At 47.0% G+C, this 26040-nt stretch overlaps 2 protein-coding genes across 8 annotated transcripts in view; one reads left to right on the plus strand and one right to left on the minus strand.

Annotated features, from left to right (window-relative positions):
- The window catches only part of TAP2 (transporter 2, ATP binding cassette subfamily B member), a 35216-nt gene extending 27589 nt beyond the window's left edge, over positions 1-7627 (minus strand). The window contains exons 1-3 of one of the 4 annotated variants that reach the window (XM_044268841.1): positions 7491-7627; positions 2435-2963; positions 383-497 (exon numbers count right to left, since the gene is read on the minus strand). In XM_044268841.1, coding sequence (XP_044124776.1) covers positions 383-497; positions 2435-2930 — 611 coding nt within the window. In that variant the 5' untranslated portion in view covers positions 2931-2963; positions 7491-7627. Of the gene's footprint in view, positions 1-382; positions 498-2434; positions 2964-3067; positions 3113-4950; positions 5626-7490 lie in introns of those variants that run through there. The other 3 variants (XM_044268839.1, XM_044268840.1, XM_044268842.1) reach the window with 3 other exon arrangements.
- Positions 7374-23523, plus strand: TAP1 (transporter 1, ATP binding cassette subfamily B member). Of its 4 annotated transcripts, none has more exons than XM_044268846.1 (12): positions 7374-7422; positions 12082-12589; positions 13230-13344; positions 15198-15328; positions 15409-15614; positions 17607-17804; positions 19610-19738; positions 20353-20541; positions 20650-20823; positions 21008-21167; positions 21319-21455; positions 21963-23523. In XM_044268846.1, exons 2-12 carry the CDS (start codon positions 12085-12087, stop codon positions 22182-22184), a joined length of 2166 nt encoding a protein of 721 aa, XP_044124781.1. In that variant the 5' UTR covers positions 7374-7422; positions 12082-12084; the 3' UTR covers positions 22185-23523. The 4 variants fall into 4 exon arrangements, with proteins under 4 accessions (XP_044124781.1, XP_044124778.1, XP_044124779.1 ...); XM_044268843.1 differs by lacking the exon at positions 7374-7422 and adding an exon at positions 7589-7726; XM_044268844.1 differs by lacking the exon at positions 7374-7422 and adding an exon at positions 7667-7781.
- The last annotated feature ends 2517 nt before the right edge of the window (positions 23524-26040 follow it).

Below are 26040 nucleotides of genomic sequence, written 5' to 3' on the forward strand. Positions count from 1 at the left end.
GTATTCACAGGATTTGATACAGGTGAATGAACAGGTAGCAGCGCAGCCGAATTTCTGTACCTCCCATAGAAGTGAATGTCGATGGCTGCCTCGCCAGGCAAGACTGGGGTCGGGGCATTCCTTTTCAGGTACGGATTCTAGAAGTATCAGACATTCATGGCATCACGTGTGGGCATGCTATAAATGTCTTCTCTGGGAATACCCCCTTTACCATTATGGGACCATGCATCAAAATGAAGCTTTTAACCCCATCAACCAATCAGAATTCATCTGGAAAAAACGGCAACTGAAATCTGAGTGGTTGCTCACCTCAGTTTCTGCCTTCACCAGTTTTATTCATGAGGACCAACAAGTGTTTACGTTATGTTACGTTTACACCCACCTTGAGATGGTCAACACCGCCAAATAAACGATAGCCGCCAGGAACTCAGCCTCCTTGTAGTGGTTGGATAAGATGTCAATCAGGCGCCCCGTATAGTAGGGAATCGACATTTCAACTGTCAACCATAAAACCTACTTTTAGAAATCTCACACGGTACAGGCCGGCGCTCATCTGCCTCTTCAAAGTCAATGACCATGGTGGAAAGTACCAAACAGTTAGATCACTTTCGTGCAACTACATCCCCAATGTGAAGGCAGGGTCAGATTCCTGCTTCGTTATCTCGCCTGGCCCTGTCCATCAAAAACGAGACGGCGGCGGCAGGGCTGGCAGTGGAAGCAGGAGGAGCAAGTGTGCACAAAGTGCTTGGGCCCGCCCTCGGTGCACATAACTGCTCATTTGAATCAACAGATCAATAGGTGAAAGGTATCATTACATTCAGCTGAGCTAGTCCTACAAGGCACGGTGCCTGGTGTAACAGTTCCTGGTGACATACCCCCTTTTACAGGGATTTTCCCTCTTAAACAGGTTCTGGTCCAAGACCAGAAATCCCTTTTGATATTGCCGAGTTCCCTTCGCCTCCTGGACCGGAAATGTGACCTACCATCCACACACATCACTGCTGTAAGCTAATCAACGGCCTCAGTGGTGACAAGTGCAAGCATGATGTGACCAAGGCCATTGGCTGGCCAGCAGTGGTTAGGTGTACGTAGACTTCACACTTCCGGTCCAGTGACGCCAGAGAGGAGAAGGGAACGTGACACTGGAACCAGGGCACCATTGACAGGTGAGTGTTCTTTTTTTCCTCCTGTGTTGTGCCTGGCAATATTAAATAAAGTTACTGGTCTCGGAGAACCCCCTTAAGAAAAATAATGTCCAGCGTCATCAGAGATGGTTAATAACCCAAAAGAAGAGACAACTCCATCAATCTACTGTTCAGACGCTGCCCTGGTCTCCGCTGCTCTCTACTTGGTGCTCCAATCTGGACACCACAAAAATGGCCAGAAAACCCCACTCAGCCAACCACTGGCACAGGAGGGTGACCACTAGGCCCGGTGATTTGCTGAGCAGACCTTCTCTGGCATTGAGATGGACCACAAAGTGGAGACCAGTAGAGTGTCAATAAATGTTTTTTTTTCTCATCTGGGACATTGATGGCCTATTGCTAGGATGTACCATCAATGTCTGAGAGGAGCGGGCCCCACCTATTTCCAGAACGGGGCCCCCAAAGTGAATGATAGCACACCTCACATGCATGGCTTGCTCTCCATTCCCTGTTATGGGAGTTTGGCAAAACGGCAGAGTGAGCATCCATAGCAGTGAACGGAGAGCAAGCCAGGCATGTGCTGTGTACTCCCAGTCACTTTGGGGGCTCGTTCTGGACATAGGAGCGGGGTTCCAGGAGTGGGATCTGCTCCTATCTGACATTAAACGCTTTTTTATAGTGATAACCCATCAATGTCCCAGAAGGGCATACCACGTAAAGTGTGGGAACAAGAGCAGTAGGGGATCTGTAAGATATCGCCTTTTTATTATATACCATTGAGGTTTATTTTTTGCAAACCCTTTACATCCTAAAAAGTGCAGTGCCTAAGGGCTCATACACACGACCGTTGCCTGTTTTGCACATCCGCAAAACACAGATACCGGCCGCGTGCATTACACATTTTGCAGAATGGAAGGGCCGGCCCTTAATAGAACTTGTCTGAAATATGGACAATAATAGGACATATTTTTTTTGCAGAACGGCCATGCAGACATACAGGCACAGAAGGCACACGGAGTAATTTCCGTAACAGAACTGACACAGGAAAAAAATACGGTCGTGTGCATGAGCCCTAAAGAAGGGGACGAAGAGAAGCCCTGTGTATGTGCAGGTCTCCACACCCCGAGTGGATCCCTCCTTCTCCGTTGGCCCCATAACATCCAAAACTTACTATTTTGAGAATACAGTTCAGTATTTCAGTTCTTTTTTTTTTCTCTTATTTTTAAATTTATTGTTTTAGATTTTTATATATAAAATGTTAATGTTATAAAAGAGTTCTGTGAACTTACATATTAAAGCCAGAGCAAGGAAGACAAAAGCCGGACAGAGGTAAAGCCAATCCGGCTTCGAAAGTCTGACGAGTCTGACGAAATTCCTCTTGTCTGTTTGTTCGCGATCGTCTCCGGCAGAAGAGTCTTTCGTGTTATCAGGAGGTACAAGCAGATCCCAGAGAAGACAGGACAATGGAAGGGGCAGATGATAGAGCAGGGAGTCGGAGAAAACAGAGTACAACTCCGGAGACTGAGCGGAGAGAAAGAACCTCAGGGTCTGGTACAGAGGAGGAGCGAAGCAGAAGGTGAGAACGTAGAGGAGGCCGGAGGGAATCCATTGTGGACGGGGCAGTTTACTGGATATCAGGGCAAGAACAGGAGCTTTAAGGAGGTAGACCAGCCACACAACACTAAGGGGGACACCGGGACAATGACTGAGGACGAGCCTGGACGTCATACAACTGAGCGACGAGTCAAGCAAGAGCAAAATAGGCAGAAAACAGAAGGAAATCATTGTGGAGGCTGAAGAGGACACCTCAGCGGAGACCTAAACAGGAAACGCACACAAGTTAAGGGCCGACTATAAAGTAACCACAGGAGCAATACAATACAAGACAACTCGCAGACAGGCCTGTCACCCATGCACAAAGCCTGGGAAGGATCGTCAGAGTAAGGCCTCTTTCACACGAGCGGATGCCGTGCGTGACATCTGCTCCGTGAAAGAGTGCCAAGACCCGATGCAGACTGCAGAGGCACGGAGCATTATCAGTCATGTTAATGCTCCGTGCCTCTGCAGTCTGCATCGGGTCTTGGCACTCTTTCATGGAGCGGATGTCACGCACGGCATCCGCTCGTGTGAAACAGCCCTAAGGCCTCTTTCACACGACCGTATGGCTTTTTCAGTGTTTTGCGGTCCGTTTTTTGTTTCCGTTCAGTTTTTCCGTATGGCATATACAGTGTACAGTAATTACATAGAAAAAATTGGACTGGGCATAACATTTTTAATAGATGGTTCCACAAAAACGGAACAGATACGGAAGACATACGAATGCATTTTCGTATGTGTTCCGTTTTTTTTGCGGACCAATTGACTTGAATGGAGCCACGGAACGTGATTTGCGGGCAATAATAGGACATGTTCTATCTTTCAACGGAAATACGGAAACTGAATGCATACAGAGTACATTCTTTTTTTTTTTTTGCGGAACCATTGAAATGAATGGTTCCGTATACGGAACACAAAAATTGGCCCGTAAAAAAAAAACGGCCGTGTGAAAGAGGCCTAATTATCACCCTTTGGCTACATGCCCACGACCGTTGTGTGTTTTGCGGTCCGCAAATTGCGGCTCCGCAAAACACGGATGGTGTCCGTGTGCGTTCCGCAATTTGCGGAACGGCACGGACAGCCATTGATATAACTGCCTATTCTTGTCCGCAAAACGGACAAGAATAGAACAGGTTATATTTTTTTTGCGGGGCCACGGAACGGAGCAACGGATGCGGACAGCATCTTTTGCGGCCCCATTGAAGTGAATGGGTCCGCACCCGAGCCGCAAATAATGCGGCTCGGATGCGGACCACAACAACGGTCGTGTCCATGAGGCCTTTATGCGCACGACAGTGTCGTTTTTGCCGATTCGCGTGCATTTTTTTCTGCCCCATATTCACATGCGTTCATTGCAGATTTTGACACATATTCGCCTCAGGTCTCACCCTTTGCAATGAGCTGAATCCGCACTAACAATTCAAAACCCACACCACGGGTCAATTCCTGCACGGACATTTATAAAGACTGGCGGTATTATAGACTCCGGTCTTAATAAAGCCCTAAGCTGGCGGTTAATCCGCCGAAGTTATGAAGAGGCGCTGGCCTCTCCATTACTTTGGCGCATTTAGCGCCAGTCTAAATGTAAGACTACTTCCTTGCTGTCTTAAATTTAGACCTTTTTCTAAGCCTAAAACAGGTGTAAAAAATGGTGAATGAGACGGACCTGCCGGCCCTTCCCCTTCTCCGCCCACAATTTTAGATCGGGTGTGAGCAGGGCGAAGTCGCAGATAGTGACGCAACTAACCGCTGTGCCGCCATCGGCATCTTAAATACGACTAATGTAGGCGCATTTCAACATAGTAAATGACCCCCTAAGTTTACATGGGATTTGTGTAATACACTTTGCTGGTACTCTATTACGCTGCAGTTTGTCCACATGACAATGCGCGCGGAAAAACGGCACGTAATCTGCACCGTGTGCAGAAACCCAAATCCTTAGCAAAATCCGTACAATTTGATGCAGGTTTCGGGCTTCTGAGTGTTTCCAAGGCTTTGGGGTCCGTGCCGCCACACCGCAAAAGATAGAACATGTCCTATCTTTCACGGCATCTTGCGGTTTGCGGACCCAAGTCGATGGGCCTACACCGCGATGCGTAGTGCACACTGTCGGTGCCTGTGTTTTGAAAACACGCGATTTGTGGTCCGCGGCACAAGCACGGTGGCCCCATGGTTGTGTGCAGGAGGCCTGAGGCTGGATTGTACCTACTGATTCGCTGCGAATTACTTCAACCACTTGGTTCTTGGCCGCGTGGCACATCGCGTGGTCAATACGGAGGAGCCTGGCCTCGGGTTATGCTCCCACAATTGCTGCAGAAATGTACGTGTTCTATATAACCAGAGGAACTGTACAAATCCGATGATTTTCAGTCACAGAAATTTCTGCAGCAATCTTCCACGTCTGCGATAAATTCCCACAAGGCGTCACCGTGATCAGCGCTGGACACGGTAAAAGCACACGTAGAAACCAGAGCTGGCTGGCGAGGAGCCAGCGTCCATCTTTATCTACAGCTTCAGGGACGCGAAGGTTAGCATCAGAGGGGGAGGACAGCGAGCTGCGGGAGCAGGAACGCTCAAAGATGAAACTGAAAGAGGAGATCTCGGGCTGCTTTCTATTCATATCAAGTGCACAATAAAAAATAAAAAAAACGCTGCTGCTGAGCCGGAACTCCTCATGAATATTCATCGGCAGCCATTTTAAGATGAGTCCGCAGCCATTTTATTTAAGGGGTTGTTCCAGCTGAACATTATGGCATGTCCCTTCTTGACGCAGTTTCCGTGTAGATACTATGGTTGGTGCGTACACGCAGATCACTTGCACCAAATGGATTTAGTCAGATCCGCCACTGCGTCAGTCACACTACAAATCCGCAGATTATAAAAAAGTGAAAAATGGTATTTAATCCAGCCCGGCATACCACGGACCGCTCTCGGCTGCGGAACACGGCCGTGTGCATGAGGCCTTACACTGACAGCAAATGCATTACAATACTGAAGTATTATTTTTTTATTTCAATGGAACTCTATGGTGAATGGAGGCCACTGTACGGCATCAGTCTGAGGCATCTGTTTAACGTATATACGTTTTTTGTATACATTAATAGGATGGGAAAAACTTGAAGTGAACCCAGCCCCCTGGATCTCACAGGCAAGCGGGCAGTCAGTGTATTACACTGTGTATTAGGCCGAATGCACACGGCCATGTTCCGCAGCCGAGAGCGGTCTGTGGTATGCCGGGCTGGATTCCTGTTCAGAGCAGGAGCGCACGGCGTCATCGGTTGCTATGACGCCGTGCGCTTCATGCCGCCGCTGCACTACAGTAATACACTCGTGTAGATCATACTGAGTGTATTACTGTAGTGCAGCGGCGGCATGAAGCGCACGGCGTCATAGCAACCAATGACGCCGTGCGCTCCTGCTCTGAACAGGAATCCAGGCCGGGATACCACGGACTGCTCTCGGCCGCGTGCATTCGGCCTTATACCAAATGAAAATGCATTACAATACAGTATTGTAATGGAGTGTAAAGGGATCAGACCCCCAAAAGCGGACAAAAAAAAAAGGTTTTTACATAATAAAAAAATAAGTTCCAAGTAAAAAAAAAAAAAGAAAGCGCCCTTTTCCCATAATTAAGTTAAATAGAATTGTAAAAACTAGGAAAAAAATTAATATATATATATATTAGGTATCGCCGCATGCGTGTCGCGCTATAAAAATATGACATGATCCACCCCATCAGGGGAACGCAGTAAAAAGCAAAAATTGTGCCAAAACGGCCATTTTTATCACCTTGCGTCACAAAAAGTGTAATACCAAGCGATTAAAAAGTCGCATGTACCCCAAAATGGTACCGATCAAACCGTCACCTCATCATGCAAAAAATAAACCTCCACATAAGACAATCGCCCAAAAACTAAAAACCAATGGCGCCCGTAAACGAATCCATCCAAATCTACGCTGTAAAAGCCCTATGGGGCTCCTTCCCTTCTGGGCCCTGCCGTGTGCCCCCACAGCCGTTTACCACCACATATGGGGTATTTCTGTAAACCGCAGAATCAGAGGAAGGCTATTTTCACACTGGCGTTTGGAATTCCGTTTGTGACATCCGTTTCAGGGATCTCACAAACGGTTCAAAGCGGATCAGTTCAGCCCCAATGCATTCTGAATGGATTTTCTGCGACTGTCGCGTCGCAGTCGCAGCATGTCGCATGTTGCAGTGCGACACCATAGACTGCCATTATAAAAACTGTCGCGCGACATTAGTGCAACAAAATGTCGCACAACAACTGTTGCGACTTTTTGTCGCGCAACAAATGTCGCCGTGTAGACCTAGCCTAACTGTGCGCCTAAAAATAAAAATTGGACTTGGATGGATTTTTTGCGACTGTCGTGTCACAGTCGCAGCATGTCGCATGTTGCAGTGCGACACCATAGACTGCCATTATAAAAACTGTCGCGCGACATTAGTGCAACAAAATGTCGCACAACAACTGTTGCGCCCTATCTGTCGCGCGACAAATGTCGTCGTGTAGACCTAGCCTTACCCCACTATCCACCGCTCTGCTGTGGGTAGCGCCTCCTTGTGGCCATTTATTGCTAGTGCATATATAGAATGAAAAAGAGGTGACAAGTCAGAAGAACTACCAGTCATCGTTTTCTGCTGGGAGTTGTAGTGCACCAGGTAAACTAACGGGAATATATAGCACATGGCAGGGGGCACCGTGCACACCGTGCACTTCTTCTGCTCACCTTGTCTGCGGCGGCTTTCTGTGGCACCCGATCCTTCACCTCTGCGATTCTGATGCGTCACCTGCGGCTGGCCGAGAGGAGTGTAGATGAGGCGGAATGCGGAGCTCACCCCATGGACGTCCGCGGGGTCATCCGGCAGTCGCCACTTTCACTTTCGATTTTCTCTCAATAAACCGATTCCCGGAATCACCGGGGGTTTCTGAGATCCGGAGAAGGCGGGGACCGACCGCAGAGAGGTAGGTGGCTGCCCGGAGCCGGCGGTATACAGAGGAGCATCAGCATCCAGGCTAGGTGATGTCTCTTACATTCTGGCTGTCTCTTATATACATGTTGTGTCTTATATACAGGTATATTCAGGTTGTGTCCATATTCTGGGTGTCTCTTCTATACAGGATGTCTCTTATCTACAGGTTGTGTCTTATATACGGGGTGTCTCTTATATACAGGATGTCTCTTATATTCTGGGTGTCTCTTATATACAGGATGTCTCTTATATACAGGATGTCTCTTATATTCTGGGTGTCTCTTATCTACAGGTTGTGCCTTATATACGGGGTGTCTCTTATATACAGGATGTCTCTTATATTCTGGGTGTCTCTTATATACAGGATGTCTCTTATATACAGGATGTCTCTTATATTCTGGGTGTCTCTTATCTACAGGTTGTGTCTTATATACGGGGTGTCTCTTATATACAGGATGTCTCTTATATACAGGATGTCTCTTATATTCTGGGTGTCTCTTATCTACAGGTTGTGTCTTATATACGGGGTGTCTCTTATATACAGGATGTCTCTTATATTCTGGGTGTCTCTTATATACAGGATGTCTCTTATATTCTGGGTGTCTCTTATCTACAGGTTGTGTCTTATATTCAGGTTGTGTCTTATATTCTGGGTGTCTCTTATATACAGGATGTCTCTTATATTCGAGGTTGTGTCTTATATACGGGGTGTCTCTAATATACGGGGTGTCTCTAATATACGGGGTTGTGTCTTATATACGGGGTGTCTCTTGTATACTGGGTGTCTTTTATATACTTATATAAGAGACACCCCGTATATAAGAGACACCCCGTATATAAGACACAACCCCGTATATTAGAGACACCCCGTATATTAGAGACACCCCGTATATTAGAGACACCCCGTATATTAGAGACACCCCTGCTTTGCGGTGTCGGTGACTGTGCTGATGTGACCAGAGACGTCGGCGCCCGCACTGATGGTTTTACTATTTGTCTCTTTCTTTTTCCACGTGTCTGTGGATCCACAAAACACACACGGACGTGTTAATGGACCCTAAGGCCTCTTTCACACAACCGTATGGCTTTTTCAGTGTTTTGCGGTCCGTTTTTTGTTTCCGTTCCGTTTTTCCATATGGCATATACAGTATGCAATTTAGAAAGGGAGCAACCAACGAGAGCCCCTGGTATCCATTGTAGCAGAGGGCATGTCTGCCCGCAATCAGCTACAGGTATAGGGACCTCTAGAGAGCAGTATACCCTGTATATAACCCTAGCCCTTGCAATGCGGCTGCGATCGGTCCGCTTATTACACTCTCACAATCAGTGGGCAAGAAACAAAAGGGCTAAAGGACCCGCTCACCCAGCAATGTGACCGGCAGCCAACACCCCTGCTGTAATCACACAGACTGATCTACCTACCTTGCAATTGGAAGCGCTCATTGCTTCTGGCACCCGGGATTGATTGGTGCAACACGTGACTAAAAGGAGGTGAACATTCACAATTTTATATGTCACGAGTAAGGACCGAAATTGAATGGTCCGAAACGCGTAGACTGTGTGTGTGATACGTGTCTGGATTTTACCGCATAACAAATAAAGTCACAGTTTCTTATTGGAAGCTGGGCCTCAATGTTTCTTTAGGTTGTGTTCTCTACACTGGGTGTCTGATATATACTGGGTGTCCTCTTATATACTGGGTGTCCTCTTATATACTGGGTGTCTCTTATATACTGGATGTCTCTTATATACAGGATGTCTTATATTTGGTTCAATATTTATAAATCTTTGTTCCTCCAGATGTTACATTTTGTTACTTTATGTAGAGTCTCAAGTTACTGAAGAGAAGTGTGCCCGCCCCCCCCCCCCCCCGCAAGTGTGCCAGACACCAGAGACCCCATAACAATGTGCCAGACACCAGAGCCCCTGTAACAATGTGCCAGACACCAGAGCCCCCGTAACGGTGTGCCAGACACCAGAGACCCCGTAACGGTGTGCCAGACACCAGAGCCCCCGTAACAATGTGCCAGACACCAGAGCCCCCGTAACAATGTGCCAGACACCAGAGCCCCCGAAACAGTGTGCCAGACACCAGAGACCCCGTAACGGTGTGCCAGACACCAGAGCCCCCGTAACAATGTGCCAGACACCAGAGCCCCCGGAACAATGTGCCAGACACCAGAGCCCCCGAAACAGTGTGCCAGACACCAGAGACCCCGTAACGGTGTGCCAGACACCAGAGACCCCGTAACGGTGTGCCAGACACCAGAGCCCCCGTAACAATGTGCCAGACACCAGAGCCCCCGTAACAATGTGCCAGACACCAGAGCCCCCGAAACAGTGTGCCAGACACCAGAGACCCCGTAACGGTGTGCCAGACACCAGAGCCCCCGTAACAATGTGCCAGACACCAGAGCCCCTGTAACAATGTGCCAGACACCAGAGCCCCTGTAACAATGTGCCAGACACCAGAGCCCCCGAAACAGTGTGCCAGACACCAGAGACCCCGTAACGGTGTGCCAGACACCAGAGCCCCCGTAACAATGTGCCAGACACCAGAGCCCCTGTAACAATGTGCCAGACACCAGAGCCCCCAAAACAGTGTGCCAGACACCAGAGACCCCGTAACGGTGTGCCAGACACCAGAGCCCCCGAAACGGTGTGCCAGACACCAGAGCCCCCGTAACAATGTGCCAGACACCAGTGCCCCCGTAACAATGTGCCAGACACCAGAGACCCCGTAACGGTGTGCCAGACACCAGAGCCCCCGAAACAGTGTGCCAGACACCAGAGACCCCGTAACAATGTGCCAGACACCAGTGCCCCCGAAACAATGTGCCAGACACCAGAGCTTCCGTAACAATGTGCCAGACACCAGAGCCCCCGAAACAATGTGCCAGACACCAGAGACCCCGTAACAATGTGCCAGACACCAGTGCCCCCGAAACAGTGTGCCAGACACCAGTGCCCCCATAACAATGTGCCAGACACCAGTGCCCCCGTAACAATGTGCCAGACACCAGAGCCCTCGAAACTGTCTGCCAGACACCAGAGCCCCCGTAACAATGTGCCAGACACCAGAGACCCCGTAACAATGTGCCAAACACCAGAGACCCCATAACAATGTGCCAGAGACCCCATAACAATGTGCCAGAGACCCCGTAACAATGTGCCAGACACCAGAGACCCCGTAACGGTGTGCCAGACACCAGAGCCCCCGTAACGGTGTGCCAGACACCAGAGCCCCCGTAACGGTGTGCCAGACACCAGAGCCCCCGTAACGGTGTGCCAGACACCAGAGCCCCCGTAACGGTGTGCCAGACACCAGAGCCCCCGTAACGGTGTGCCAGACACCAGAGCCCCCGTAACGGTGTGCCAGGCACCAGAGCCCCCATAACGGTGTTCCAGGCACAGATGCCCCGTAATAAGCCCAGCAGCATGTGGTGTTTTTGATTGTGGCAGTGTCCGCACCGTTTTTGTGGTGATGTTTCGGGGTCAGTGTCGTGTATTTTCAGGCTGTTGGTTTGGAGATTTTCTTGGTGTTTCCCTCCATATGTTTCTCTATATAAATTTGTACAAAAAGACACAAAAAGACTGTTAAACTCTCCTGCGGGCGATGCCATTTGTGCAGCGGAAGCTGATATATTCACAGTCATCTACAGTACCACAGTGCGGTTCACCGGTGATCGTTGAGATCTCTATGGGTCTTTATCGCCCACCTAGGTGTCCATACTGGATCATGTCAGGGTCAGTCCAGGATCTAGACATGTGACGTCTACAGGATGTGTGTGGGTGCACTGTACCCGACAACCCTTAAACAGCGGGTGAAGTCCAGGAAAGTTGATGCAACAAAATAAAAAACTCTTAAATCCCTACCGATCCACCAGCACCTCTTGTCTCTTTACCCTGCAGTACTGATGTGCCTGCGTATATGGCATGAGTGAGACCAGTGATTGGCTGCAGTGGTCACTTGGATGCACATGATGTCATATGTGCAGAGACCAGCCACATCATAGAGACATGGCAGAAGTTTTGATCTGGTCTCAGCACCCAGACCCCCACCAGCCACTAAAATGAAAAGGCAGAAGCTTCTCAATTGAGTGTTCTACCTGAGGACATGGTGTGAGTCAGAAATGCTGGGGCACAGCACTCTGCTAATCACACCTGCCCCTCCTATTTAGTGATCGATGGGGGTCTCAGCATCCAGACCATGACCACCTGCCACTAGTACATGTCAGAAGTTTGTTTGGTGCCTCCAAACCCTGGGAACCCCGTTAAGACCTTCTAGAAGTAGGACTTGGTGGCAGTTCCTCTCAGTTATGCTGTGCTCTTTCTCTCTGTTGTCAGGCGATGCATCCCGTCTGGTCTTTGTGCTGCCTCGTCGGCGTGGACTATGTCACTTTGTACCTACTGCAGCTGAGCCTGCCCCTTTACTTGCCCCTGAATATCCTCCTGACGTGGGTAATGGGCCTGGCACGACTGGTCGTCTTGATGCTGGGTGTCCGTGCAGTGAGCTCCGTATCTAAATTGCCCCCCTGGTTAAAAGGAGAACCGTTCCTGGTGTCCTCTGCTGCCCTCAGCCTCTTGGTACCATCTTGTGCCACCTTCACGGCTGTCCTGTCACCACGGACCAGTGCTGAACTCCTGCACAGATGTGGGCACGCAGACCTCTTCATCTACTCCTACCTGATCACGGTGACGTCTACAATCGTTTGGCATCAGCTGTTCCTCGATGGTGAAGATGAGGAGGACAAGGCGGAGTCGCCCCCCTCCGTGTGGAGATTAATGGCCCTTCTGTGGCCTTACGGGTGGAGGTTCCTGCTGGTGTCCGTGTTCTTGGTGCTGTCTTCTTGGAGTAAGTATTGTGTCTTGACCTGTCTGAGTATCCGTGGTTTCGTTTTACGTAGATCATTTTCTTGGTCTTTATATAACTTTCTTCTTTACTTTGTTCTTTGGTTTCTCACCATCTGCAAGATCTCTTCTTGCTTTAATGAATGGAAACTTTCTTGCTTATATCCAGGAGCTAACACCGGGTTTCCATTCTGCAGTAGTCATGGAAGGGTTAGTAGGCCACATGGTTTTGCTGGTAATCCCTATGTGTTAGAAGGGTCTCATGACAATTAGCTGATCACAACGTGTCCTCCTGCTGGGACCTGCCAAAATCTGGCAGTAAGCGTCTAAATTCCCTGCAGCGCCACCACAGGAGAAATAAAGCATTACACAGTGTTCATTCACCTCAATGTGGTGTCTGTATAATACAGGACAGGACAGGTCCTCCAGAGCAAGAGACATTCTTCACTCTGGCCAAGAGATGAGGATCCTGAACAGAAGACTTCACTTAACAGGGTCTGTGAGGATGGGATTTCTGACCTGGATGTCCCATCATTTGAATCAATTTATATACAGACTGTATTCCTATTCATTATGCTCTCCCATAATAAAAACTAGCTGCCCATGAATGTCTAACCTGTGGCTTCATTTCTCCCACGTTACAGGTGAAATGGTTTTGCCGTCGTACACAGGACAGATGACGGACTGGATCCAGGAGAAGAAGGACCCCTCCATATTCTGGAACTCTATAATAGCCATAAGTCTGATCACATTGTGTAGGTGAGGACATTGAATTCTGCTGTGTCCTTACCAACTATAGGTCTAGTTCTTATGGTAGAGTCAGCCTAAAACTGGCCATACACATAATTTGTCTGCCAAACCAGCCGAGAACATCAAGATGGGCCAACAATCTAATGACAATTGATCTCGCCCAATCCTTGTGTTCTCTGGAGAGATAAGCCGCCGCCAAAAGTGTCTGGAGACCGGAGAGATAGCTGTTGGACGAATGATCGTTTGGCTGACCGCTATTGAATGTGTATGGCCAGCTTTAGGCTGGAGGTTACAGAGATCTCCAAAGAGGCACTGGTGGTTCCATGGGGGTCCTGACTCACAGACCCCGCTAATGCTACTACTGACGTGTTTCTGGGAGACTTCCACATGCTGGTCTGTATCAGTACAGCATGAGGTCTAAGTACTTCCCATATTACACCTAGTATAGTCCAGGAATGGTGCAGGCACAGGAGTAGCTGACACTGAGCCAGGAACAGAGATTTTAACTTCTTAGATGCCACAATCAATAGCGGCTGCAGCAGCTAGCAGGTTTTATAGGAGGAAGAGGCCACATAGTCAAATTCTGTGGCAGATTTTCACCCACTTTAAAGTAGCAGTGGTGAATCCGGAGCAAAGTCCACGTGGGCTTTCAGAGCTGTGTCTGCTGAACAGCTGCCCCCTGAGCTTCCACCAACTGCCCTCACACAGGCAGATATACTGCAGCATCATATCCCCCTCTCCCCATATCTCCGTTCTGATTTGTGCCTTCCGTTAGGGTTTGGCTACACAGAGAGTGTAGGAGAAGCACAAAAAATGCAGCAGTGTTGGAATTATTGTGAATCTGGGGTCACCGCAAACGCGCGAGCCGCGCTGCAACCTCATTCATTTCCATGGCTGCCCTCCTACACTGCAATACTTTGGCACGCGACATGTTTTGCCCCCCAAAAATTGCTGAGTAGCTGAACCCTTAATGTGTTAGGAGATTTTTAGAGACTAAATTGACTCCTGACCATTTACTGAGAGCCTCCCGCTTGGGAAAGAGAACTCCCAGCTGTGGGAAGCGGAGGAAGAGGCCACGTTCCTCTCATAGCGTTTTTGATAAAGGTTCAAGAATTCACATTCAAGGGGTTGTCCGGGCAAAACTATCTTAGGGTCATGAACCCCACTTTGTACGCAGCTTTTTCTTTCTAATATACTTTACTGACCTGCGACGTCTGTATCACAAGATCTGAACTCTGATCACCCGATCCCCTAGACTACTCCACACAGTCCATCCTCTGACGTCCTGTCCATCGGTCGGCTCTTCTCTCTTCCGGTCCTGAGTGCGTCACTGTGTAGCTGATTTACATGGACCAGTGGGCAGCGATAAATTTCAGACCCCAGTTCTGGCGCATGCGCAGGCACACACAGCGCTGTAGACCCTTTTGTTATGAGCGCATGTTCCAGGACTGGGGTCTGGATTCCTTCATCACCCACTTGACCATGCAAATCAGGTGATTTGGTCACAAGAGAGAAGAGCTGATCGATGGAGGCGACGTCGGCGGATGCTCTGTGTTGGAGCAGTGGACGGGATCGGGTGATCCGAGTTTGGATCTTGTGATACAGACATCGCAGGTTTATATAATATATTAGAAAGTGAAAGCTGTGTACAAAGTGCGGTTCATGACCCTAAGTTCGTTTTGCCTCTTTTAAGGATTATTTTGTACTCCTAAGGGCTCATGCACATAGCAGTGCATCTAGGGAAGAATGTAATACAGCATGCAGTATAAAACCTGTGCAGAGTATACAGTCCCTTGTCGCGGGTATATATATATCCCCTACCGCATATGGACTGTTAGTAATGATATTTTTATAACGCGCAGCGCTGTGACAGAATTCCTGTGTGACGGTATCTACAACATTACCATGAGCTTGGTTCACACCCAGACCCAGGGGAAGCTTCTCCACGCCATCCTGAAGCAGGACATCACTTTCTTCGACACGGGGTCCACAGGTATCGGCCATGTCAATGACATCTTACCAGGAACCTCACTGGTTTCTTCTTGCCCCCTGAACGTATCACTTCGGTTCCAGGTGACATCACGTCTCGCATTACGACGGACATCACAGCGATGAGCGAAGCCCTCAGCCACAACCTCAGCCTGCTGATGTGGTATCTCATGAGGCTGATATTCCTGACCCTCTACATGTTCAGCCTGTCCTCTAAGCTGACACTCTTCACCGTGCTGTGCCTCTTAGTAATCACCATTGTGCCAAAACTGTCGGGAGCCTTTTCCCAGGTGAGCTGTGTATATTGATTGTTTCGTCACAGTGTATCAGTGTAGACATTCCTCCTTGAGCTAATCACTGTATCTGCAACATGTCTCGCCCTGCTCCTGAACTCCAGAATGATAGTTTTTGGCTACACTTCAAAATTCACTGACTGCAAGCAGAGTGTCACGGCTGAGGATGGGGAAAACCCTCAGCCGTGCGATGCCCGATGATGTTGTGGCTGCTCGGCCAGGAGAACAGGATAGGGAGCAGGTCACCTCCTCAAGCATCCCTAACCTGACCCTAACTCCTACCTGCATGGGCCGACCTTTAAGGTAGGAGGACCCATACGCAGGAACCTCGGAGCCCTGACTTACCCTCCGCAGATCCCTGAGCTAGGAGCTGGGTAAGACGACCTACTCCTCCAAGGTACGGAGGAGCAGGAGTCTCAATGGCCAAGCTGCTGGGAAAAAAGGGGAACCGAAACAGACTAATGGAAATGGCAGGTGAACTAAGGAGTTCCACCAACCTGCCACAGCCTTGCTGACTGGATCCCAGAGCACACACAGAATCCAGAACCATTAGCTGCACAAACCAAACGAACAAAGGTCCCAACAGTACATCACATGGACATCACATACAACATGACATAAAACATAAAGTGACATTCTCTTTATGACCACAGGGGTGTCTCTCACTGGCAGGTAGAATAGACAGGAGGCTGCTCCAGCCAAGCATGACTGAAGCAACCCTCAGACCTGAACTAACAGTGAGGCTTTATAGGCCAAGAAGCCACACCCCACAGTCGGACACACCCAGTGACACACACACACACTGGGAAGGGAGTTAATCCTTCCAGCACCAGAGAAGGGAAACACACATTAAAGGGAAAGTGTCCAACAGTAGCAACACACTGTGGTTGTTGCCGCTGGCAACGACATGGGTGGCAACCGTGTCCTGGGAGATAGCCCGGAGGCCGGGACACTGCCACCACATGTACAGACAGCCAGACGTTGCCACGGGCAACCACAGTACAGGAAAGGTGTCAGTGCACACAACACACTACACAGAGTGCACACAGACAAACAACACAGTGAACACAAAACACACACACCTAACATAGAGGTTGCTAGGTGCAACCGCATGGACAGCAGGAAAGCTGCCACATACATAGCGTTGTCAGCGGCTACCACAGGTGAGGCAAATACCACTGCCCTCACCTGTGATAGACAACAAAACCAAACCGCTGACAATAGCATGCGGTTGAAGAGTCACGGTCATAGCCATGGCCGTGACACAGAGACCTTGAAGCTTTTTAACATTGCTTCCTGCTTAGTAGCAGCTTAATGAAATACATTGTAAAGTCCAGAAATGTCCTGTCCACATGATCCTGGCCATAGGCTTTAGAAAGCTGTGGGCTATTATACCTTCCGACCCTCCCATACACACACACTTTTGGCCTGGCTGAGCATGCATGTATTTCTAATAGGGTGGCTTGTCTCCCATCTGTGTTCTCTTGTCAGAACAAAAGACGCATTTTCTAAAGTCCTAGGTCGGGGCAGGCTGAGTGCATGCGTAATCCAGATAGCAATTTTTGAAGGTTGGTGCAGGTGGTAAGGAGCAGAATTAGTAGTCAGGCAAGGTACAGTACACGGGGTAGTCAGACGAGAGATCACACCTTTGCTACAAGACACACGATAACCCAAACCCAGCTGAATAGGGCGCAAGACAAAAGGATTGACTCTTGCAGTGCTGAAAGAAAGTTCACTGAGCGCTAGTTCCAGGACACACAGAGTGAGGCTCGTCCCTGCCCAGTACTGCGGCGGGCACGGACCACCAGTGTGCGTGACACAGCCCAATCCATCTTTTCCCACAGCAGCAGAAAGTGGGAATACCCCCCCAGGAGGGGATTTCAGAGGTTGTTTGCAAGTTAGGATTTATTCATAGTCCCGGAGATCCCCTTTAATATACGAAATACACATTTGTCAACAATCTAATCTCCTAACTTCCCTTTCGCATAGAATTTGGCTATGAAGGTACAGAAGTCCCTCTCGGAGGCCAATCAGGTGGCCCTGGAGATCTTCTCCAACATGAAGACAGTGCGCAGCTTTGCTAATGAAGAAGGTGAATGTCTGCGATATGAGGCAAAGCTGCAAGACACTTATGCACTCAACAAGATGGAGGCCATTGCCTACGGCGGCACTTTAGTGGCCAACAGCGTGAGTGCGACTATTCTGTGTGAATCACTTTTTCTTACATCCTTTGTAAAAATAGCGATTTTATGTCTGTTCATTGAAGGACAATATCCAGAAAGCTGCACGTCGGGCCCAGGAGAAGTATTCAGCTCCAGCTTTGTCTGGATTACTAATGGCACGTACTGAATGTGCAAGAAAAAATGGCTGCGGTTTTGCTGGGATTGTGCAAGAACTGCTGCATATTAATATGGATTTTGTATCAGTCACAGCAAAGTGTGACCACTTCTTCAAAAACTTAAAATTCGCAATTCTTTTAAATTAAAAACTGTTTTTAATGACTGCATTTTACTCATTTTCGGCTGAAAATCTTTTTTTTTTTCAATTGATCTTTATTAAAAATGTTCAGCCGTTTTTTTTGATACAGTGGATAAAAAAATCAGCCAGTTTGCAGAGTATCACTTATCAGTCCCATCTGGCAAGCCACATTTGATAAGAATTTAGCTATAATGAGCGTTTATGAGGTCAGAAGATCAGAGATAAGGCTTCACATGAGCCCTCAGCTGACATAACTCAGAAGTGACAGTCTGCAAATAGACTCATTTTTTTTAACCCTTGTATCTCAAAAACTGCTGAAAATCTTTCATGAGGATCAATAGAAAAAATTATTTTAGTCCGAAATGAGTAAAATGCAGTCCTAAAAATAAAATGCTGCTTGCATAAATATTCAACCCCTGTGCCATGAGTGTCAGAGTTGACACAGATGATAAAAATAACCTAAGGGTATGTTCACACATAGTGGTTGAGATTTGGTTACACCAGCAATCTGGTTTTAGATATTTTTTATTTTTTTATAGATAAAACACATTTTTTAACACGTTTCGCCCATAAAAAGTACCCCGATTGAATGCATTTAAAACCGTACCGCAACATGTGAACATATGCTAGAGGATCATCCATACAAGTGATTTACACGTCCTTGTTTTCTGTCCAGGCAGGACAGACAGCACCCGAACCTGAGGGCTCATGCACACGGCAGTATTTTGCGTTCAGTATACTGGCCGTTTTTTTAGTTCAGTATGCGGAACATATACTGAACCATTCATTTCAATGGTTCAGCAAAAAAAACTGAAGTGTCTCAGTCTGCATTCCGTTTCAGTATTTCCGTACCGTGAAAAAATAGAACATGTCCTATTCTTGTCCGCAAATCACGATGCTTGGCTCCATTCAAGTCAATGGGTCCGCAAAAAAAAAAACGGAACACATACGGAAATGCATCCGTATGTCTTCCGTGTCCGTTCCGTTTTTGCTGAACCATCTATTGAAAATGTTATGCCCAGCCCAATTTTTTCTATGTAATTACTGTATATGGCATACGGAAAAACGGAAAGGAAACGGAAACACAACGGAAACAAAAAACGGAACAACGGATCCATAAAAAACGGACCGCAAAACACTGAAAAAGCCATACTGTCGTGTGCATGAGCCCTAACGCTGATACGTTCAGGCCACATTTTTTCACAGAGCATCGGCCCACTCAGACAAAATCGCATAATGGTTTAGATCCAACTTTCACGGACCTATATTGAAATCAATGGCTCTGTGGAAAAAAAAAATAGGACAGTACACAAACACCATCCTGAACCCCTCTCTTTTTACTCCAAACCGCCTAATACGATATATGAAAATGGGTTTTCTAGACTGGACCCCCCCATTGGTTACTATTGCATCGTCTGAACCATCTCCAGATCACATCGCACATTTAGATTTTAGTAGGAGCAATAGCCTGCAGTAGATGTGCAGGGTGTAAAGCAAGTGTTTTTTTCCGACAGCTGTCCGGGCTCGTGCTCAAGGTGGGCATCCTCTACTTTGGTGGACGTCTAGTGACATACGGCGAGGTCAGTGGAGGTGAACTGGTGGCATTTGTCCTGTATGAGCTGCAGTTCACGTCGGCTGTGGAGGTGAGGCATGGCCAGAAGTAAAAGCAGCACTATATGTGGGCGTTATGGGGCACGGTGATTTATCCTGGTCAAGTCCGATTTATATTGACTCTAGTCACCTTCCAAAAGCCACCATCCTTTGGCACACGTGTGCTGTGGCTGCAGCCACGTGGTGCGCCATTTTTTTAATGATGATCTTAATGATCAGATTCCCAAGTGCAGTGATACAACCTGTACACCATGGTGACATTTCATACAGTGCACTTCATATGAAGAACACTACAGTTATCTACAGTTATAGCTGGGCAAGCAATATTACAAAATCATACTCGCCTGTTCAACCCCCCGCTGCTCTGGTGCTAACAGCAGTCTTTGTTTCTGGTGGTACCTCAGTGTCATCTCTGACTACCATGCTGACCTCAGTGGTCACGTGGGGTACTCGAGCACGTCATCTTTGTAGCTCCAGAAACAAAGACTGGCTGGAGCAGCGGGGTATTCAGCAGGTGAGTATTGTTTTTGTTGTCACTGTCTCTACCTTAATTTTTAGGGGTCTCGGAACCCCCCCCCCCCCTTTATACTTCTTTCACACCAAGCTCTACTCTTCTCTTATACACCTCTCTGCCTGTTGATCTAAGGTGTTGCAGCACATGTACCCTGACGTTAAAAAGGCAGTAGGCTCATCCGAAAAAGTATTTCAATATATGGACAGAATTCCTCAGTTGCCACCCCCCGGGAGTCTCAAGCCAACATATCTTAAGGGGCATATCCAGTTCAAGAATGTGACGTTTTCATACCCAAAACGACCGGACACCCAGGCTTTGCAGGTATAAAGTGACTTGTAGATGTTGGAGGCCCTCTTATGTTCAGGCCCTGGTTTCTTTATGTACTGTTAGATTTCTAATAGGTATATGATCTGTTTTATAAACCTCTAGGATGTCTCCTTTGACCTACGTGAAGGACAAGTGACCGCTTTGGTCGGTGCTTGTGATGCAGGGAAATCCACTGTGGTGCAGCTGCTGCTGAAGTTTTATCAACCACAAAAAGGACAAATCCTGCTGGACGGGCGGCCGTTATCTGAGTATGACAACGAGTATTACCGCAAGAAGGTGAGCGCTCTGCGGATAGCAGCTGCCTTATAACATAACAAAAGTACAGACGGAGAGTTTTTTTTAATATCAACTAAACATTAGCGGGGAGACAATAAGCATTGAAAATCCTCTGAGCCTAGTTCCAGCTATTGTGTCAGAATCCACTGTTTCCTCTGTCCTAGAGCGTTTACTTTCATTCTAGGTGTCCGTGGTGAGTCAGGAGCCTGTCCTTACGGCAAGGTCCTTGAAGGACAATATTTCGTATGGTTTGGGGGAGGTTCCTCTACCCTCAGTAAAGGCCGCAGCAGTGGCAGCATATGCCGACGATTTCGTCTCAGACCTGGCAAGTGGTTATAGCACAGGTTGGTATTCGCGATATTAAAGGACTTGTGACTGAAATGTCTGATGGAGCAAAATATTCTACAGCCTTCCATTAGATGAATGCGAAGTGAATTTATGAAACATGGACGGAGTACGGATCATCATAGTAATGCTCTGTATTTTACACATAAGGTGCTGGACAAAGAGGTGGACTTCTGTCTGGGGGTCAGAAGCAGAGGGTCGCGCTAGCAAGGGCTTTGTTGAGGGATCCCAAGATCCTAATTTTGGATGATGTTAGCAGCTCTCTGGACACTGAAAGTGAACTCAAGGTGAGACCAGCGATGGGGTTACACGAACATTGCATCATATGATGTGCTCCATACATTCTGTAGAGCATGTATCGCATGATTCAATATATCTCACAGTCTACTCGAGGAAAAGTGGGCGAGGGGAGAGCCAGGGAATACTCTGACCTGTATATTGCCTGGAATCCCCTTATCTGGTGATCTGGTGTTTTGGGTATGTTCTGTCTACAGTCCTCAAGCTTCAGAACCTCTCACTCTAGGTGGAAGGATAGTTTTCTCCCTCCTGTGTTCTCTGTTGCAGCACAGTTTGCAGAAGTTGGTTGCGTCACCATTTCCTGATCTAGAAAAGGAAGACTTTAGAGATCCACCCACCATGAGCTTAAAAGTCCCTTTATAGAATTTCACGTATCAGGACGGCGCTAGTGACTTTTCGTGTTGTTTCGCTGCTGCATCGCCTTCCTTTCCCTCTGTGACGCTGTGCTGACTGACTTTGACTTTTGCCGATCTGTAACTTGTCTCTTCTGGTTCTAGATTCAGAGCACGGTTTACGATAACCCAAAGAAGCGCACGGTACTGCTGATATCTCACCGCATGAACATCGTGGAGAAGGCCGATCACATTCTGGTTCTGGAAGGTGGTCAGATAAAAGAGTCCGGCAGACATGAGCAGTTACTGGCCCAGCAGGGCAGCTACCGGAGACTCTGGGACATGCAACATAGTGTGTTTCACCGGGACAGTGGGGAGCAAACATGAAATCATCCCAGCTTTAGTGGTGTTTAAAGGGGTTATCCAGGTTTTAAAATGGATGGCCTTGAGATACGCCATCAATGATAGATCAGTGGTGTTATGACTCTCAGCACCTCTGCCTGTTTGGAGAGGCTGCGGTCCTTGTGGCGAGCTCTGCAGCCTCGTCATTGTTCACGTTGGTCCATGCTGCACAATGTCATACTTTTCCTAGCAGCTGTCCTTGGTATTACAGCATGGTCCCATTCACAAAGGATACGCCATAGATTTTTAAAACCTAGATGATCCTTTTAATTTTTCCAGATCCTGAAGAACTGAAGCAAATATATCTGTGATGGCTGAACTAGACCGGACTGTACATAGAAAACTGTAACATAGTTTATAAGGATGAAAAAAGACATCCGTCCATCCAGTTCAACCTGTTATCCTGCAAAAGTTGATCCAGAGGAAGGCAAAAAAAAAAATTTCGAGGTAGAAGCCAATTTTCATCATTTTAGGGTAAAAAAAAATCCTAAATCCCATTGAACACCTGTGGAGAGATCTTAAAACTGTTGTTGGGAGAAGGCACCCTTCAAATATGAGAGACCTGGAGCAGTTTTCAGAAGAAGAAGAGTGGTCCATAATTCCAGTTGAGAGATGTAAGAAGCTTGTTGATGGTTATAGGAAGCGATTGATTTCAGTTATTTCTTCCAAAGAGTGTGCAACCAAATATTACGTTTAGGGTGCCAGTAAATTTGTCCAGACCATTTTTGGATTTTTTTCTCCGTTTTTTTTTTCTGTTGTTCCAATGCACACAAAAAAAATAAACATGTGTATAACAAAATATGTGTAATTGCACCAATTTTTTGGAAGAAATAATGTGCAGCCCCTCTACAAGATCATTAATAAATATATTGAAGAGAATAGGGCCCATTACTGACCCCTGCGGTATCCGACTGGTGACAGTGACCCTCCAATACTGACCCCTGAGGTACCACACTAGTAACACTGACCCCTGCGGTAGCACACTAGTGACACTGACCCCTCCAGTACTGACCCCTGTGGTACCCCACTAGTGACACTGACCCCTCCAGTACTGACCCCTGTGGTACCCCACTAGTGACACTGACCCCTCCAGTACTGACCCCTGTGGTACCCCACTAGTGACACTGACCCCTCCAGTACTGACCCCTGAGGTACCCCACTAGTGATGGTGACCCTAATCAGAGTATGAAATGGGTTTTGCTGGGGGTCTGTCACCAGGAAATTCACTGATAAACCATTGTTCTTCTGCATAGTGAATAATTATATGGCATCTTAACCAGTATTTACGTTGCTCACATATTAAACTTGGCGCAGATGAAGCAGACTCTGTTGTATATTTTTCCGTCTACTATAATTCTTCTGCCACAGCTTTTTACAAGCTATTCTTATCGACTCAAAGGGGTTGTCCTGCCAATAAAAATGTATAAAAGGGTCAAACAGTGTGGGGGAAAATGAACCCTTTAATGACCAGGCCTAAAAACTTTTTAAAAAAATTAAGCTTTAACCCTTTTATGACCGGCCCCAAAAAAGGCCTGAATGTCCAGGCAACTTTTTGTGATTTTGTGCACGTGGTGGTTTAGGCACTGTAGCTTTTTTATTTGTTTGACTACCAAAATCATTTTTGAGATTTTTTTTATTATTATTAGGACACTTAGGATTATTGACACTTAGGACTTTTTATTAGAATGTAGGATTCTTTTTTCTTTTTTTAGGTTTAATTTGGAAGAAAACTGCTAATTATTATTAAAAAGTATTTTTTTTAATTATAGCTTTTTATTTCTTAAATATTAAAACAAAAATAAATTATTTCAATGGGTTCCCTATTTTGTTCAGGACGGGATAACTATGGTGACGGTTTCTGTTAGGGACTGCATTTTGTATTTTATTTTTTACATTTGTATTTTTTATAATTTAATTTTTTTTACTTATTTTAATTTCTTTTTGGCACATAATATGTGCCCCCATGACGTCATTAAAAGACCTCTGGAGGACACAGTTTTTAGTTTTTTTTTTTACTGTTTCCACTGTAACTGGGGCATCCACAGGAGGCCCAGTTACAGGGGAAAACAGCCCCCTGTTGGGGCATGACACATAGGCAGAGCTGATCAGGGTCTCCTTAGACCCTGATCAGCTCTGCTCCTATCCCTGCTCCAAACACCCCTGGTGGTCACGTGACCACCGGGACTAAAATAGGAAGCGGCTATGCCGATTCCTGCTCCCTCCACCATGCGCTCATTCAGCGCTCTCCTGCCAGCACAGGAGAACCGCTCCTGTCTTTTCCTCCGGGTCCCTGCTGTGTCTGTCAGCCAGGACACGACCTGCTCCTGCTAGATTGCAGGAGCTTTAATCCCAGTGCTGGGATTAAAGCACTGCCTGCACGTGTGATCTGATCTTCATCTAAGTCACAACAATAGACAATCACAGTCTGCTTAAACTAATAACACACAAAGAATTAAATGTCACCATGTTTTTATTGAACACACCATGTAAACATTCACAGTGCAGGTGGAAAAAGTATGTAAACCCCTAGACTAATGACATCTCCAAGAGCTAATTGGAGTGAGGTGTCAGCCAACTGGAGTCCAATCAATGAAATGAGATTGGAGGTGTTGGTTACAGCTGCCCTGCCCTATAAAAACACACACCAGTTCTGGGTTTGCTTTTCACAAGAAGCATTGCCTGATGTGAATGATGCCTCGCACAAAAGAGCTCTCAGAAGATCTACGATTTAAGAATTGTTGACTTGCATAAAGCTGGAAAGGGTTATAAAAGTATCTCCAAAAGCCTTGCTGTTCATCAGTCCACGGTAAGACAAATTGTCTATAAATGGAGAAAGTTCAGCACTGCTGCGACTCTCCCTAGGAGTGGCCGTCCTGTAAAGATGTCTGCAAGAGCACAGCGCAGACTGCTCAATGAGGTGAAGAAGAATCCTAGAGTGTCAGCTAAAGACTTACAAAAGTCTCTGGCATCTGCTAACATCCCTGTTAGCGAATCTACGATACGTAAAACACTAAACAAGAATGAATTTATTGGGAGGATACCACAGAGGAAGCCACTGCTGTCCAAAAAAAATCATTGCTGCATGTGTACAGTTTGCACAAGAGCACCTGGATGTTCCACAGCAGTACTGGCAAAATATTCTTTGGACAGATGAAACCAAGGTTGAGTTGTTTGGAAAAAACACACAACACAAAAAGAGGCACAGCACACCAACATCAAAACCTCATCCCAAGTGTGAAGTATGGTGGTGGAGGCATCATGGTTTGGGGCTGCTTTGCTGCGTCAGGGCCTGGACGGATTGCTATCATCAAAGGAAAAATGAATTCCCAAGTTTATCAAGACATTTTGCAGGAGAACTTAAGGCCATCTGTCCACCAGCTGAAGCTCAACAGAAGATGGGTGTTGCAACAGGACAACGACCCAAAGCATAGAAGTAAATCAACAACAGAATGGCTTAAACAGAAGAAAATACGCCTTCTGGAGTGGCCCAGTCAGAGTCCTGACCTCAACCCGATTGAGATGCTGTGGCATGACCTCAAGAAAGCGATTCACACCAGACATCCCAAGAATATTGCTGAACTGAAACAGTTCTGTAAAGAGGAAAGGTCAAGAATTACTCCTGACCGTTGTGCACGTCTGATCTGCAACTACAGGGAACGTTTGGTTGAAGTTATTGCTGCCAAAGGAGGTTCAACCAGTTATTAAATCCAAGGGTTCACATACTTTTTCCTCCTGCACTGTGAATGTTTACATGGTGTGTTCAATAAAAACATGGTAACATATAATTATTTGTGTGTTATTAGTTTAAGCAGACTGTGATTGTCTATCTGATGAAGATCAG

Source organism: Bufo gargarizans, chromosome 9, assembly GCF_014858855.1.
Source record: "Bufo gargarizans isolate SCDJY-AF-19 chromosome 9, ASM1485885v1, whole genome shotgun sequence".
Taxonomy (NCBI): Eukaryota; Metazoa; Chordata; class Amphibia; order Anura; family Bufonidae; genus Bufo; species Bufo gargarizans.